At 41.2% G+C, this 16,480-nt stretch overlaps 1 protein-coding gene across 1 annotated transcript in view; it reads right to left on the reverse strand.

Annotated features, from left to right (window-relative positions):
- CFAP299 (cilia and flagella associated protein 299) overlaps positions 1-5,400 on the reverse strand; it is a 649,220-nt gene extending 643,820 nt beyond the window's left edge. The window contains exon 1 of the mRNA XM_043906382.1: positions 5,247-5,400. Within this exon, the coding sequence (XP_043762317.1) occupies positions 5,247-5,357 (111 nt within the window). The 5' untranslated portion in view covers positions 5,358-5,400. The remainder of the gene's footprint in view (positions 1-5,246) is intronic.
- Between the last annotated feature and the right edge of the window lie 11,080 nt (positions 5,401-16,480).

Here is a 16,480-nt window from a genome sequence, read left to right on the forward strand (position 1 = left end):
GGACAGGGAGGCCTGGCGTGCTGCGATTCATGGGGTTGCAAAGAGTCGGACACGACTGAGTGACTGGACTGAACTGATCTATTGTTTCTTATCATATTCCTAGATTCATTTCTCACTCAGTTAATAAGTAAAATTAGTCTTTAGCTTTCCATTTTGTGCTATCATTTTCTGGATTGATATCAGGGTTACACAAGTCCTATAAATGATTTAAGAAAATTACATGCTTTTCTTTTTATTAATTTTTAATTATACAAGACAGACTTAAATTCACTCCTTGTAAAAAAGTAAAATGTGGCAGATGCAGTGAATCTATATTCTGTCAATTTAGCTAAGCTAAGCTAGAGCTTTGTTTCCATAGTTTTCCTTCCTTAGTTACTTACAGGGTAGGTTAGACCACAAGAGACATTTGCAAGAGATTTGGATGATAGAAGAAGAGCAGCCATATTGTTCTCGCTCTTACAGGATCTTCTCCTTTACCTCCTCCAACTCCTGGGTCAGGTGCATGAGTATGTTCAGCTCTGTAACTATAAGATATTAGCTTCTTCTGCAGATCTAATACCATCAAAGTTGGAAGTGTAGAAGAGGTGAGGGCCTGATCCAAGTTCCAGTTTGTCCTTATGAATTCCAGCATATTTTTACAGGTCCATTTCCCCTTGTTTCCCCCACACCTCATGTAACTTTACTTCCTGGATGTCTGTCCTAATGACTTCAGGTTCCAGACACTAAAGAAACAGCCCTTCATCAACAATTTAAACAGTTCTCATAATGGTGTAGGGGAAAATCTCTATAAAAAAGTAAACATACATGACACACATATATTCACATCCACATGTGTGTGTGTGTGTCCATGTTCTGCTTCTCTTATTGAACTCCGAATGAGTCACAGTTGGCTATTGGCAATGATTCCAGAGGAATGGAAATTTAAAGGACAGATTCTCTGAATGGTTCTAGTTTACTTAGAATTGGTTCTCTGGTCTTATTAAAAGTATTACAATCCCCGTTTATCATAGGAAAGATTATGCTGTAGTCAGTGAAGTGCAGAGGCCAAGTTATTTAATTTATCAACTTTACAGACCTGCAATGAAGTCAGGGCTTTGGGTAACCAAGTGTTTTCTGCCAGAGGACAATTTAGTGGCAATAAGAAAGATAATGGCATTGGTTCCGTCTAAGTGTACTGAAGGCTCTAAGTGTATTGAAGGCTATGGGAAAAGAAAATGAAAAGCCCAAGGCTTAGGGATTAACCAGCCACTTGGTAGCAGGTTAGTTACACATGACTACCTCTATCATGAAAGGGGAAAACATTTGATACAATTTCATGATATTTAAAAGCTTTTCTCCAAGAGAAAAAAAAAATCTCTCCACAGAGAAAAAAAATAACCCCATTAGATAGTGGAGCAGACTTATGACTATAGCCAGAAGAGGCAAACCCATTACTACCAAATGCATCTGTTCCTATCAGATTGAATTGTTGACCTTTCCAAAGTTGAAGGGGCCCAATGCTGTCAATTTGCCACCAGGTGGTTGGTTGGTTCCCTTGAGAAATGGTGCTATATTGTAGGTATTCAACTTGGTTGTTGACGGTCAAATGCCTGTCATTTGAGTTGGATATTCAGCTACATCAGCCTTTGCAAGAGGGCACCTATACTACTGGGCCCATGTGTAGCCTCCGTCTTCCTCCATGAGCCCATTATGTCAGCACTAAAGTGGCCAATGAAAGAAGTTGGCTGACAGCAAATGGCTTAACTAGTATCAAATTTAAAAGTAAATTTCTTTACCATTCCCCCAAACATAGTCATCATTTTCCATTTTGGAGACCTTTGAAATTATGGTTGATGTAACACAAAGTATTAATTTCTCACTCCTAATCAATGTCAATAAGTTTCATTGCTAACTCACATGAAAAACTCTGCCTTAAAAAAAAATTGAAACCTTTCTTAACAATATTATGCTTAAGCTTGGCAATTGTGCACATGTGCTACAAAGATAATTATATCCTATTGGGATATTTATTGTCTATATTTCATTCCTGTTTATTTAGATATTCAAAAATTTAGATGCAAACATTGTTTGGCACCACTACTTTTTGCCCCTCATTTATTTCAGGGACTTCCATGCAAGGCATAAAACTGAACCTTCATGATTTTAATTTTATATTATCTGTATAAAATACTAAAAGCTTGATTTTGAAGTCAGAAAATACATTGGAAATACCACCTGGCTTTTTTAAATGAATAATTCCAGAAAGATCAAATTTTCTGCCCAAGGTCACACAATTTGTTCACTGAAAAGATGGGACTAAAATGAGGTGTTTCCAGTTCCTTAAAAGTATGTTCCTGGACTTCCCTGGTGGCACAGTGGGTAAGAATCTACCTACCAATGCAGGGGAAACAGGTTCAGTCCCTGGCTACAAAGATTCCACATGCCTCAGAGCAACTAACCCCATGAACCACAACTACTGACCAAGTGCTCTAGAGCCCTTCAGCTGAAACCACTGAATCCATGCACCACAATTATTGAAACCTAAAAGCTCTAGGGAGGCAGATCAGGTGGTCTGGTATTCTCATCTCCTTAAGAATTTTCCACAGTCTGTTGTGATCCACACAGTCAAAGACTTTGGCGTAGTCAATAAAGCAGAAGTAGATGCTTTTCTGGAACTCTCTTGCTTTTTTGATGATCCAGTGGATGTTGGCAATTTGATCTCTGGTTCCTCTGCCTTTTCTAAATCCAACTTGAACCTCTGGAAGTTCACAGTTCACATACTGTTGAAGCTTGGCTTGGAGAATTTTGAGCATTATTTGCTAGCATGTGAGATGAGAGCAGTTGTGCAGTAATTTGAACAAAGGACTGGTTCCAAATTGGGAAAGGAGTACATCAAGGCTGTATACTGTCACCCTGCTTATTTAACTTCTATGCAGAGTACATCATGAGAAATGCTGGGCTGGATGAAGCACAAGCTGGAATCAAGATTGCCAGGAGAAATATCAATAACCTCAGATAAGCAGATGACAGCACCCTTGTGGCAAAAAGAGAAGAAGAACTGATGAGCTTCTTGATGAAAGTGAAAGAGGAAAGTGAAAAGGTTGACTTAAAACTCAACATTCAAAAAACTAAGATCATGGCATCCGGTCCCATCACTTCATGGCAAAAAGATGGGGAAACAGTGGCTGACTTTATTTTTTGGGGGCTCCAAAATCACTGCAGATGGTGACTGCAGCCATGAGATTAAAAGATGCCTGCTCCTTTGAAGAAAAGTATGACCAACCTAAACAGCATACTAAAAAGCAGAGACATTACTTTGCCAACAAAAGTCTGTCTAGTCAAAGCTATGATTTTTCCAGTAGTCATGTATGGATGTTAGAGTTGGACCATAAAGAAAGCTGAGCACCAAAGAATTGATGCTTTTGAACTGTGGTGTTGGAGAAGACTCTTGAGTGTCCCTTGGGCTGCAAGGAGATCCAACCAGTCCATCCTAAAGGAGATCAGTCCTGAATATGCATTGGAAGGACTGATACTGAAGCTGAAACTCCAATACTTTGGCCACCCGATGCAAAGAACTGACTCATTTGAAAAGACCCTGATGCTGGGAAAGATTGAAGGCAGGAGGAGAAGGAGATGACAGAGGATGAGATGGTGGGATGGCATCACCAACTCCACGGTCATGAGTTTGAGCAAGCTCTGAGAGTTGGTGATGGACAGGGAAGCCTGGTGTGCTGCAGTCCATGGGGTCGCAAAGAGTCGGACACAGCTGAGCGACTGAACTGAAGCTCCAGGGACCGCAAGCCACAACTCCCAAGCGCCTGTGCAGCAGCCACTGAAGCCCTCACACCTAGAGCCTGTGCTCCAACAATAAGAAAAGCCACGGCAATGAGAAGCCCAGGAACAGCAAGGAGAAGCCCAGGAGCCACAACTAGAGAAAGCTGGAGGGCAGCAACAAAGACCCAGTGCAGCGAAGGATAAACAAATAAATGAAAGCACTGTGTACATGTCAAATATATTGTATTAAAAAAAAATTATGTTCCTATGTAGCACATGAATGTGTTTTGGAGAAGCACTTTTCAGACTGTAGAATACCGACTGCAGTAAAATCTAACTTTTAATACGATCATTTTGGACTCCAAGTCCAAAAATTTCAATCCACTAAAAGACAGAATTACTGTTGTGGTGAATAAGTATTTGTTGAGTTCACTGCAGGACACAGATCCTTCTCAGACTCAGATGCGAAGTGGACCCACACAGCAGTGCTTGCCCTCTCTGGCCTAAATATGGGGCAACTTGGTGTTCTGGGGTCTGGCTCCAAAACAGCAGAATTTCCAAGTCAGCGTCCATTTAATCAGCCTGGTCTGGGGACTATATCAGGGCTACAGGGAAGTTGGGTCCATATCCTGCTTCTCAGGACCCGCAGACCATTATTCCAACACCCCCATCCCCCATCCCCGCTCATCCTGATTCTCCTCCAGGAGGCCAAGCACTTTATCCTTCTGTCCTCCTCCCTGCCCCCGACCTGCTCCCCACCCATCCCCAACACATTTAAGGACTGTAGCCAATCCCAATTACGTCCGATTTTGTTGTGCTGCAGGCTTTTTCTTTTTTTTTTTTAACTGTCAACAGTAGCTGTGCTCCATCAACTCGATAAACAAGAGTCAGCTTATGCCTGCATTTACAGGGAGCTGTAACGTGTACCCGTAATTAAAGCGCTTTCTGAACCAACCAGCTGGGTGTGACTTCAGGGAACCAAATGCCCAGAAGAACACCAGCAACACCTGGAAGGATGCTGCCTTCTGTTCTTTGGTACAAACTGGCAAAGAGAAACAGGGTGTCAGACCTGAACTGCAGACCCCAGAAGGGTCTCCGCGGGTTTCCGAATCCAGCCCCCCACCTCGAAGAGGCGGGACTTTGGAAGGGGAGCGGCCAGGAGGCGGCGAGGGCGGCGCGGGGCAGACAACCGAGGTTCCCGCGGCGCGTGTGCTGCGCGTGCGCTCGGGCACGGGTCTGCGCGGCGTCACGGACACAAGGGGCCGGGATGCCGCGCAGACCCAGGTAGGGAAGGGGCCGGGGCGGGGTAGGGACACGGACACGGCGGCTCTCCACCGCGGTGGCTTTGGAGCCGCGGTCGGGAAACTGCCGCGCCTGCAGTCCCCAAGCTTCACCGCCAGGGGGCGAACACCTCACGACGCGGGGGCTCAGGATCGTGCGCGGACCCAGGGAACGCAAAGGCGGTGGCCACCCTACTGGGCGGCCGCCCTCACCTCCAGGTAGTACAAGTCCAGGGTCGTGATCTGCGAGTCCAGGAAGTCTTCGTAGGTGTTGAACTGCGTGACTATGTTGTCCACGGTGGTCGACGCCTCGTCCTGATCCATCGCGGTTGCCTTGGCCGAAGCGTCCCTAGCTACGGAGGCGCGGGGGCAGGGTCAGAAGATTCCACCCACTTCTTCCCTTCCAGTCAGTTAGAAACCGGTGCGGAGTTTGGGGCGTTAATCCCACCCCCGTGTCTGGTTACGGTTTCAGGTTCCCGCCTCACTCCTAGGAACGCCGTCTCACGTTACCCTCCCCAAGTCCAGGCCTGACGACTTCAATCGACTCGGACTTCGATAAAAATGAGAACCTTTGGAAGAGAGGCAATTGAAATCCAAAACTGAAAAGTGTGTAACTCCTCCCAGGCTATGTAGACAAAATACTACAGATCAGAGCTTCTAGTCTCCTCTAAAACAATGCTGTGAAGGACCAAATTACCAAGGTTAGTTCTCTGGTAACTGAAGGTCCATTTTTGCAGTGTCTCAAAACAGAAATTTCTGGAAATGGACTTGTGAACAAATCCTTTAACAAAAGAAACATTCATAATATTTTCAAATTATTATTGTTGTTCTTTAGTTGCTAAGTCAGTCCGACTCTTTTTCAAGACCCCATGGACTGTAGCTTTGCCAGGCTCCTCTATCCATGGGATTTCCGGGGCAAGAATACTGGAGTGGGGTGGCATTCCCTTCTCCAGGGGATCTTCCCGACCCAGGGATCGAACCCACGTCTCTTACATCTCCTGTATTGGCAGGAGGACTCTTTACCAGTGGGCCACCTGTTTTTAAGTTATTGCTAATATCTGGATATGAGAAAGAATTTATGAATTTCCTAAAGGAAACTAACTGAACAGAAATACCTTTGAAGACTTCTTTTGGCCCCAGGCGCTTGTTTTAACTTTTTTTTTAACCTTTTAAGTTTCAGTAAGCACAGAATGATCTTGGCCTGTGGAAGCTGCCTTCTTTTAAAGGGTAAAATATCTGTGGAAATTTAGAAAGCAAAGGTTTTTACTAAAGACTTTTCGTTTAGAACAGAGTTTTACATTTTGAAAACATGGATTTAAAGTAATCCAGCCTGGCAGCTGGCAAAATTTTTCAGAATCCATTTTTGGATTTTAATGTTCTACGAATCATCCTTGGGAATTAACACATAGTACAACACTTGAGCCTGTGGTAGTTGCTCTCTAAGTACTTACTGAGTTGATTTTGAAGCTTTCCACAGAAGTGCAAAAAAATTTTTTAATGAAAACATCTGTTAAGATACTTCACCTTGAGTTAGCTTTCTTACTTTAAAAGGGCCCTCTCAAAATTAGAATGTCATGAATGTTCTGATTTTAAGTGATGGAAACAATAATCTCTAGGATATCAGTAACTTGTCTTTTCACTAATTACTACATTTTAAGAGGCACTTTGGACATTATTTTTAAATACAATGTAATCTTGATTTAGGAGAACAGAAAGGAGAAAGAAACCCTGGACACTCATAATACAACAATGACATTAATAATAATAATACCAGTTATTGAGTGCACCCTGCATGCTAGGCACAGTCCCAAGTGCCAACAATGGATTACATCTTTAACTAGTATCTGTGCTAAAATTAACAACCACCAACACTTTAACATCATCTAATGCCTGAAAAGACATGAAAATTCAAATAGCTCAAGACTGAGGAAAAAATCCATGTGACTTAAGACATTCTACCTGATAAGAGGCAGAGGTCTCAGTATTCTGGATCATCTAGAGAGTTCTGTAAATGTCTCCTCATTATTCTGAATGAACTGAGCACAAGGAAAGGCTTAGAAAATATATATTTGATTTAGTATGATAATATTTATTTAAACTTTACCATGTACCAGCCCTGTTCTAAATGCATGCTTTATATGCACTATATTGTTTAATCAGGACTACAGATCCACCAGGAAAGTAGCACTAGCGTTATTCATAATATGGAAACAGAATGAATCTAAGTGGATTGGCCAAAGTCTTAAAGATAAAAATAGCAAAACAACTCACTACTCCTGCTTTCCCAGAAAGAGAAAGAGGTTTGAAGGGCCACATGGAATTAACTATCAAGGTTTGGGTTTTGTATTTATTAGAAATACATATATATGTCAAATTGTGAAAGGGAACATGAATCAGCACAAATAAAGAAGCAAAAGGGATGGCATATTCCAAGATGTGGAGGCAAAGAAAGACTGGGTTCTGTGTAGGAAAAAGCTGCACATGGATTTGACAGTTGTGAGAAGCCCAGGAAGGAGCACAGAGGAAAGGAATCTGACTAAGGAGGCAAATTGGTGGGAAGGCTTTGAAGGCTTGAATGAAGAGTTTGCAGAGGTAATAATCTTGGAGTAAGACAGGGTATGAAGAAAACGATTGATGATCACGTACAAACAAAACATGTCACTGGTGAAGCCTCCAGAGTGCTTATATTACCATATTAGCGTTGAAATCCTCCTCCTTCATGATCTCATCCATTCTGAGAAACCATAAAGAATCTAGGGAGACTGCGTGTCTGTCTGTGTGTATGTGTGTGCACGGGCATGTGTGGGCATGCTCAGTTGCTCAGTCGTGTCCAACTCTTTGCGACCCCATGGCCTGTAGCCCACCAGGCTCCTCTGTCCATGGGATTTTTCAGGCAAGAATACTGGAGAGGGTTGCCATTTCCTCCTAAAGGGGATCTTCCCAACCCAGGGATCAAACTCACATCTCTTGTGTCTCCTGCATTGCAGGTGGAATCTTTGGGTTCATTCAACCATAGCAATTTGATTATAAGGACCTATATGTTAGTAAAATCTGAGATTATTGTGTGCCTGTATATTCTTCTATTAGGATCCATTGTGACCATGCATTTTCAGTGGAAACCTCATTAAATGTACCATTTGGCCATCAGCTCTTTGATGAAGGAATCCCTAAAACATCTAAATTTAAAAAATCATGAAAATGCTTCAAGTCAATGAATCTAGTAGTTTGTTCCAACTAAGAACACTGAGGATGATTTTCAACAAATTAGTTTCTTTATACATAGTGAAAAAAAAATATCAATTCAGCCTTAGTTCTCAAGAAAAGCTTGAATGATGGTAGGCCTAATTAAATTGTATTTTTCTTAACCTTCTATTTAAGTTTAAAAGCGCTTTCAGACCTGTGCCTGAGAAATTAATGAGCTTTGGCAGATCTCTATTTCCTATTGTAAAGTCTTTGTTATGATCAGTTATTTTGGGTAACATGCATTCCTACTTATAGTCCAGGACTTTTAAAGGTGGGAACCTGAATTTAACACCCAATCCCGGATATTTCATTCTTTGCAAGAGGACCAGCAAGGATTATCTATATTCACAACAATACTCCAGAAGATGAAAGAAACATGTGCTATGTAAGAATAACAAAATATATACTATATTTAGCTTAGTTTTGTTGTTGTTTAGTCTCTAGGTCATGTCCAACTCTTTCACAACCACATGGACTGTAGCCCACCAGGCTCCTCTGTCCATGGGATTTCTCAGGACATGAATGAATACGGGAGTGGGTTGCCATTTCCTTGACCAGGAATCGAACCCACGTCTCCTCTATTGGCAGATGAGTTCTTTACCAGTGAGTTACCAGGGAAGTCCTTATCTCAGTTTACTGAGTTTAAAAAATGACACAGTATAAAAATAACAGTCATAGGAATGTAGGCAAAAATCTAAGCATCATTATCTCTTTCAAATAAAAAGACTTTGGTATTATACTTACCAAAGTATAAGTGGAAGTGTATGAAAAAATTTCCAGTTAAGCTTTGTGCTTTTCCATTTCCAAATATTCAGCAATATACCATGGTATCTGGGGAAGTGACTAGAAAACATACTTTAGGTAAGTTGACATGAAAGAAATGAGAGGCCTTGTTTATTATGCTAATAAGATGCTAAACACTCTGAGTAAAAACTTGAGGTTCTATTAAACTGGACTTAATACATTACCATATTGTAAGAAAGAAAAACATAACGCTCACTCTAAAAGGATAAGAGACTTGTGTCTGATGTTGCCCTATTGCTTATGAAGTTCCTGTGGGTTGCAGATGAGGCCTAGTGCTTAATCATCAGGCAAGGAGAGCTCTTTTGCACTTTGTAATAAAAACAACACTGAATTTATTTAAGTTATTTCTTGTGATGAGATCACTAGACTTCCACATTGTCTGTTATTCTAAAGTGCTGGAGTTCTGGTTCCACAGCTTCTAGCTCATGCAGACATGATGTGTCCATGTGTCATAATTCCAGCTTTCCCCTGGCCTCTGCCAATGTCAAGGGAAGGATCCAGAAGAAAGACCAGAGGTAACTGCTACCAGGAATGGGGCTGACAGGTGTCAGAAGCTAAGAAAAGTTTGGAAGTTACTGTGCTATGGGATTTTTGTTGTTGTTGTTCAGCTGCTAAGTGACGTCCGACTCTTTGTGGCCCCATAGACTAAAGCACGCCCGTCCTTCACCATCTCCCTTCTGGGCTAGATGGTGGGTATGGTGGCTGCAACCATCTCCTTAGAACTGGGCTCTCAGCGACTCTAAGGTTTTCCTAACAATTTCACTGACAATTGCTTCAACCTCTTTGCCTCCGTGGATATCTGGCTGTCCCCTAATGCACCACTCCCGCCGAGGGGCCAAACGCTCTCAGAAGGCATCGCAGGTGAACAGATGGCCACCACAACCCAGGCAGAGCTGCCAGTTTCAGATGGTTGCTTGGCACCACCCCCGATCTTACTATGTGTTTTTCCCTTCAAATCACTCATTTTCTGCAGTGACTTTTCCTTCTTCTCTCTTTAACCCTATATCCTCCTGTCTCAAAGCAGACCATCTTAACTCCTCCTTCACAACGGAAGTAAAGGCATCAGATTAGATACTGTACAGATTAGATATCCTACAAGATTACTCACATATCAATTCTTCAATTTCTTCCCTTTGGTTTCAAAAGAAGAGATTCACCTCCTCTTAGACCTTCATTCTACACTGGCTCTCTCCTTCTGCCTTCTCAGGATTTTTTATTTTGACTATCCCTTCTCATTCCTATATCATTATCTCTCTTCCTCTCTCTCTTTTTTTTTCCTCTCTCTCCCCCACTTCTTTCCCCGTTTTTTAGAACAAGCAAATGAATTCTAAAACAAGCCTTCCTCTCCACGGTCCACTTCTGCTACAAACTCTCTCCTCTCTCACAGCAAAGCTTCTTGAAACAGTTAGCAGCCATCCCTATTCCCATGTTCTAACCATACACTTTCTGCTCAGCCCTTTCCCATCTAGTGTTATGCACTGGTCCACTGAAACTATCTTTATCACAGGCAATGATATCCTAGGCAATTTTTTTTTTTTTGACTGAGTGGCATGTGGGATCTTAGTTCCCCAACCAGGGATCAAACCCATGCCCCGTGCATCGGGAGCTCAAAGTATTAACCACTGAACCTCCAGGGAAGGTCTCCTAGGCAATTTTTTTCTGTTCTCATACTACGTCACTCTCAGGGGCATGTGAGTCTGTGACCACTCTCTTCTCTTCAAAACTCTCCTTCAGTTTCCATCACATCATTTTTGCCCTGTGACCAGTTGTTTGGTTGGTCAGCTAGATGGCTGGTTCTCCATCAGCTGTCTTTCCTGTCTTCTTTGCAGGCTCCTCTTCTCCTTAACTAGCTTTTAAAAGTTCAATGGTCTTGGAGTTCTCTTCTAGGCCTTTTCCTGCCTCTGTACGCTCTGAGACTACAGTCAGTCCCCTATGTACAAACAAGTTCCACTCTGAGAACACAGTCATAAGTCCAATTTGTTCATAAGTCCAACAAAGTTAGCCTAGGTGCCCAACAAACACAGCTGGCTACGTGGTACTGTACTGTAATGGGGTTATAATACTTGTCACACAAATAATACATAAAAAACAAACACAGAAATAGAGCATTTTTGATCTTATGGTACAGTACCTTGAAAAGTACAGTAGCACAGCACAACAGCTGGTGTACAGGGGGCTGGCATCAAGTGAACAGGCAACAAGAGCTGCTGATGGAGGAGGGCGAGGAGGTGGGAGATGGTAGCGCTGAAGGATGGTCAGCCACAGGAGGCAGGGGACGAGCGGCAATGTCACTCACGCCTGACGGTGGTGGGACACACATCTTTGAAAGTTTGCAACTTGAAGGTTCGTATGTAGGGGACTTACTGTATATCTATATCCATAACTTATATCCTACATGCATATGGTTCTCACGTTTATATAACTAGCCGGATCACTCTTCTGAGCTCCAACCCCCCAAGTCCAACTGCCTACAAGACATCACCAGATGAAAATGAGTATAAAATTGAATTTTTTTCTCTTCCATGCTTCCTAAACTTGCTGGTCCCCATGTGTTCCCTCCTTCAGAATACATCTTTCTCTCTTCTCTCCATGGTTCATAGAAGACACTTGGAAGACAGTTGTGACCCTTGACTCTTCTTTACCCCTGAAGTACAGGACCTTTTATTTCATTCTCCCAAATATATCACTTAAAGGCTTTGATTTCTTTCCAACCTCATTGCTTTTGCTTTCTTGTCTAAGCCAGAAACTGACATCTAGACTCCAAAGATAGCCTCTTTTCTGGTTTCCTCAGGTCCCTTGGGCACCCTCTCCATTCCACTCTTCACAACTGAGTTAGAGTGTTTATTTAAAAACAGTGATCTGATTTAATCACACTTCTTAGAAAACCTCCATTGGCTTTCCACTGCCTTCAGATTAAATTTTCTTTCTCTTCTTTTTGTTTTTTTTTTAAACATGGCTAACAAGGCCCTCCATATTCCTTCATCTGACATTTTCACCATCTCACACGTTACATGTAGCAGAGACAGATTCCAGAAACCACTGGGATAAAGTGTATAGAGGAACAACTGAGCACTTTTTATCCTCAAATAAGATTCAACAGATTTTCATTTTAGATGAAAATAAGAAATACTGTGATGTGGTTGGTTTTTAATGAAAACTTGCAAGTACTTAATAAACTCAAATAACTAGGTACTGATTTGAAGGTAAAAAAAAAATTCAGATGAAATTTCTGGAGAAAATAAGAAGTGACATCTTTAAAACTCTAGAGACAAGGTGGAAACAAGCTGTTTTTCTGAGGAGTATATTTAGCACCTCTAAAATACTCACTGACCTCTATAGAATTCCTCAGAGGAGAAACTTGATCTATTTTAAATCAGCATCTTCTTTCTAGCCTCTGAATACAATGTCAGAGCTCATCAGGTAGCAAAGTGTTTTTGCAGCCATGGTAATAATACAACACCACCACTCACAATTAAGCCAACACAAAAAGAAGACCTAGCCTTCAGTAGTCTTCATTAAACACTCTAGAAGAAGCATTTAAGGAAGGGATGCCAACTCCATTAAGAGCTAATTCACTCGTTGAACTTGGCTCTAATTCTCCAGGATATCCAGCATTCTCTGAGTATGGCAAAATTTATCACAGTAATTACAATAAAAGATGTTTTGGTCCATCCTTGCCATTGACACTCATCAAAGCAAACTTAATCACTCAGCAATAATTTAACATAACTGGATCAGGCACGGTGTGTGTGTACATGATCAGTCACTCATTTGTGCCCCGCTCCTTGTGACCCTGTGGACTGTAACCCTGCAGGTTCTTCTGTCTATGGAGTTTTCCAGGCAAGAAAACTGGAGTGAGTTGCTATTTCCGTGTCCAGGGATGGTCCCAAGTCAGGGATTGAACCCACGTCTCCTGCATCCCCTGCATTGGCAGGCGGATTTTTTTTTTACCACTAGGGCCACTTGGGAAGCCCAGAAAGGGTCTGAAAGTGCCACAAAAAATAAAACCTGGTCCTTCACATCTTCAGAAAGCAAAGTTGCTCAGTCGTGTCTGACTCTTTGCGACCCCATGGACTGTAGCCTACCAGGCTCCTCGGTCCATGGGATTTTCCAGGCAAGAGTACTGGAGTGGGTTGCCATTTCCTTCTCCAGGGGATCTTTCCAACCCAAGGATTGAACCCAGGTCTCCCATATTATAGGCAGACGCTTTATCATCTGAGCCACCAGGGAAGTCCATCTTCAAGGGTATCATAACTTAGGCAAGGAAGATAGAGGTCCTGAACTGGTAACTGGTGGAGGGAAGGAAAAGAAGGAGATAAATTAAGCAAATTTGGGAAATGCATCTTTAAATAAATGAGGAAAATTCAATATTGTAGGAACTGAATGATAAAAAAAAAAAATATTTATAGTATACAGAGTGGGATATAGATGAGAAAAACTGGTCCTGTGTGCGAACAACAGACTTAATAGAAAGAATGCAAGAATTTGTTTTAAGAAATCAGAAAATAATTTTGTCTTCTCTAAAAGAACTGGATGGTCTGTGAGATCATGTCTAGATTGAAAATTGTGTGATATAACATAACATACATGTTTACTAAGTGTTTGGATTTAACCTAAAGAAGGTCTCTGAGAGGAAGGGGAAACAGTAGAATTGCTCCCCTACAATGGGCTTTGCCATAAGAAAACACATATTGTACTAAATTATTTTATAACCATAGATCTCAGCATGCTTGGCAAGACTTTTTGTCAATGTCAAAAAATGTGTACTTCCCATCTTTTCTTTTATTCATAATTGTCTCCTTCCTTCTCCTTTTTCCACCTGCCTCCACCACCACTACCCACCCAATACATCCATCCAGTAATTACTTTAATTTTTAAATATAAAAACAGATTAGATGAATATTATTTTTAGGATAATTCAGATAAAGCTAACCCTTGCCAAATAATAAGAACACTAAACATATTAATACCATAGCGTGTACTTATGAAGAAAAATGAAAAGCTTATATGAATAGATGCTGTCACCATTTGTCAAAATGATGTGGTCAACTTTAGCCAAAGGCACACAAAAATATTAATGTCAATAACCAAGAGAGAATATTTCTAACAACTATAGTGTTTCAGTAGTATGCACATTAAATGCAAAGTCATTTTAATGCACATGACACAGATGTGTTCTTATACAACCATGTTAACAGATCCCCAGCTGCTGCCTTTTCAGTCTGGACCCATGAACCTTTTTATTTCTCAGATTCTTTTTACCTTTTTTCTAAAACTACCCCTTTTCCATGTCCATTCAGAATATCTACTGACATATGTAATTACAGGCTCAATTTTCTTTTTCAAAATTGTTGCTAGTCTCAAAATTTCAAACTTATTTAAAACTTGCTTCCTCCCAGCATACCTCAGTGTTAATGTCTCTGATTTGCATTCTAGAACATTGAGACGGAGGAGATGATGGCAGCAACAGACCTGAAATGGCTGTGAGTCTGTGATAAAGTTTTATCACAAAAAATGTGGCTCTGTGTGCATGCTTATCAATAACCAAAAGCATTAATAATGGTAACTTAGGCCTCTGTTTATGATACTGTGTGTAATGCACTGTGCTTCCTAATTTTTCCCCTTTCCATTTACTATTTAGTTTATGAGTCAGTTATTGGATTTTGAGGGTTTTTGTAAAGGGTTGGTCATAAAAATTGATTGCAAAGTACTCTGAGAGCCTTTCATGATAACCACTCTGGAGAGCAAAAGAGTTTTTTTTATGTTATGTTCTTTCATAATGTTTCCCAGTAGATTACATATTCCATAAAGAGTGTAGATTCCTTCCATACATGTAGATTCCTGTATTTTTTAAAAATGTAGTTTAAGAATATTCTCTTACTTTAATTTTAAAAATCTAGTATTTGCCTAAAAGTATGACTGCGATAGCAGCTACCAAGAACATGTGACTATTGGCAAACATTCTGATTGTCCTAAATCACTCAACATTTCCAAATAATTATTAATACGCAGGAGGAAATCTAATTGTTAATTTAAAACAAACTAAAAATAGGCTAAGTAACTGAAATTAAAACTACTGATTTCTAGAAGTTTGGCCTACATAATTATTTAACAGTGAAGAATTATATTGTTTTTATGAAATACTGGCACACTTTCTATTATAGGCCTATATAATTTATTGATCATTATAATATATATGATTATGTAACTGATTTGTTTCTCCACATCCTAATAAATCCTAATTAATAGATTTTGGATAGTAAGAGAAAAAAAAATTAAACCTGTTGTTGGTAAAGAATCACCCTGCAATGAATGATACCCCGGTTTGATTCCTGGGTCAGGAAGATCCCCTGGAGAAGGGATAGGCTACCCATTCCAGTATTCTTGGGCTTCCCTTGTGGCTCAGCTGGTGAGGAATCTGCCTGCAATGCAGGAAACCTGGACTTGATCCCTGGGTTGGGAAGATCCCCTGGAGAAGGGAAAGGCTACCCCCCAATCTTCTGACCTGGAGAATTCGTCAGACATGACTGAGAGACTTTCACTTTTCAAACCTGTTATTGGGTCAAGAAAAAAATATTTAAGACCATTTTCCTGCAAAGCCAACATTTAAGAGATACAGTGTTTGTTAAGTTCTAAAAGACTCAAGGCCCAATTATGTTTATTTAGTTGGGAACCACGGTCAAATCCTATAACTCCTTTCTATCTTACTTTATTGAGAGATACTGAAAATAAATTACAGTTTCAAGTCATAGTTAAACAATGAAGTTAATTAAGAGAAATGAGCTACATAAAACAGAGACCATGTTTTTCTCCTTTAAAAAAAAAATTATTTCTTTATTTGACTGTTCCAGGCCTTAGTTGCTGCCGGTGGGATCCAGTTCCCTGACCAGCAACTGAACCCCGGTCCCCTGCATTGGGAGCTCCGAGTCTCAGCCATGGGACCACCAGGGAAGTCCCTCTTCCTTTATTTTTTAAGTCAAGAGCTCTTCAGTTCATAAGCTCTGCACCCAAGACATCAAGTGATAGCTGGCTGCTGCTGCTTTTTTTTTTTTTTTAGTATTTATTTATTTCAATGTGCCAGTTCTTAGTTGCAGCACGTGGGATCTGGTTCCCTGACTAGGGATTGATTCCGGGCCCGAGGCCCTGGGAGCACAAAGTCCTAGCCACTGGGAACCAAAGAAGTCCTGAAGCTGGTTTGTAATCACTACTCAAGGTTCTTGATCCAGAACCAATTGCCCCAATCTATACACTGTGCTCTGGCCTTCCAGGTGGCGCTAGTGGTAAAGAACCCGCCTGCCAATGCAGGAGAGGTAGGAGATGCCGGTTCAATCCCTGGGTCGGAAAGATCCCCTGGAGGAGGGCATGGCAACCCACTCCAGTATTCTTGCCTGGAGAATCCC

This window comes from Cervus elaphus, chromosome 6, assembly GCF_910594005.1.
Source record: "Cervus elaphus chromosome 6, mCerEla1.1, whole genome shotgun sequence".
Lineage (NCBI taxonomy): Eukaryota > Metazoa > Chordata > Mammalia > Artiodactyla > Cervidae > Cervus > Cervus elaphus.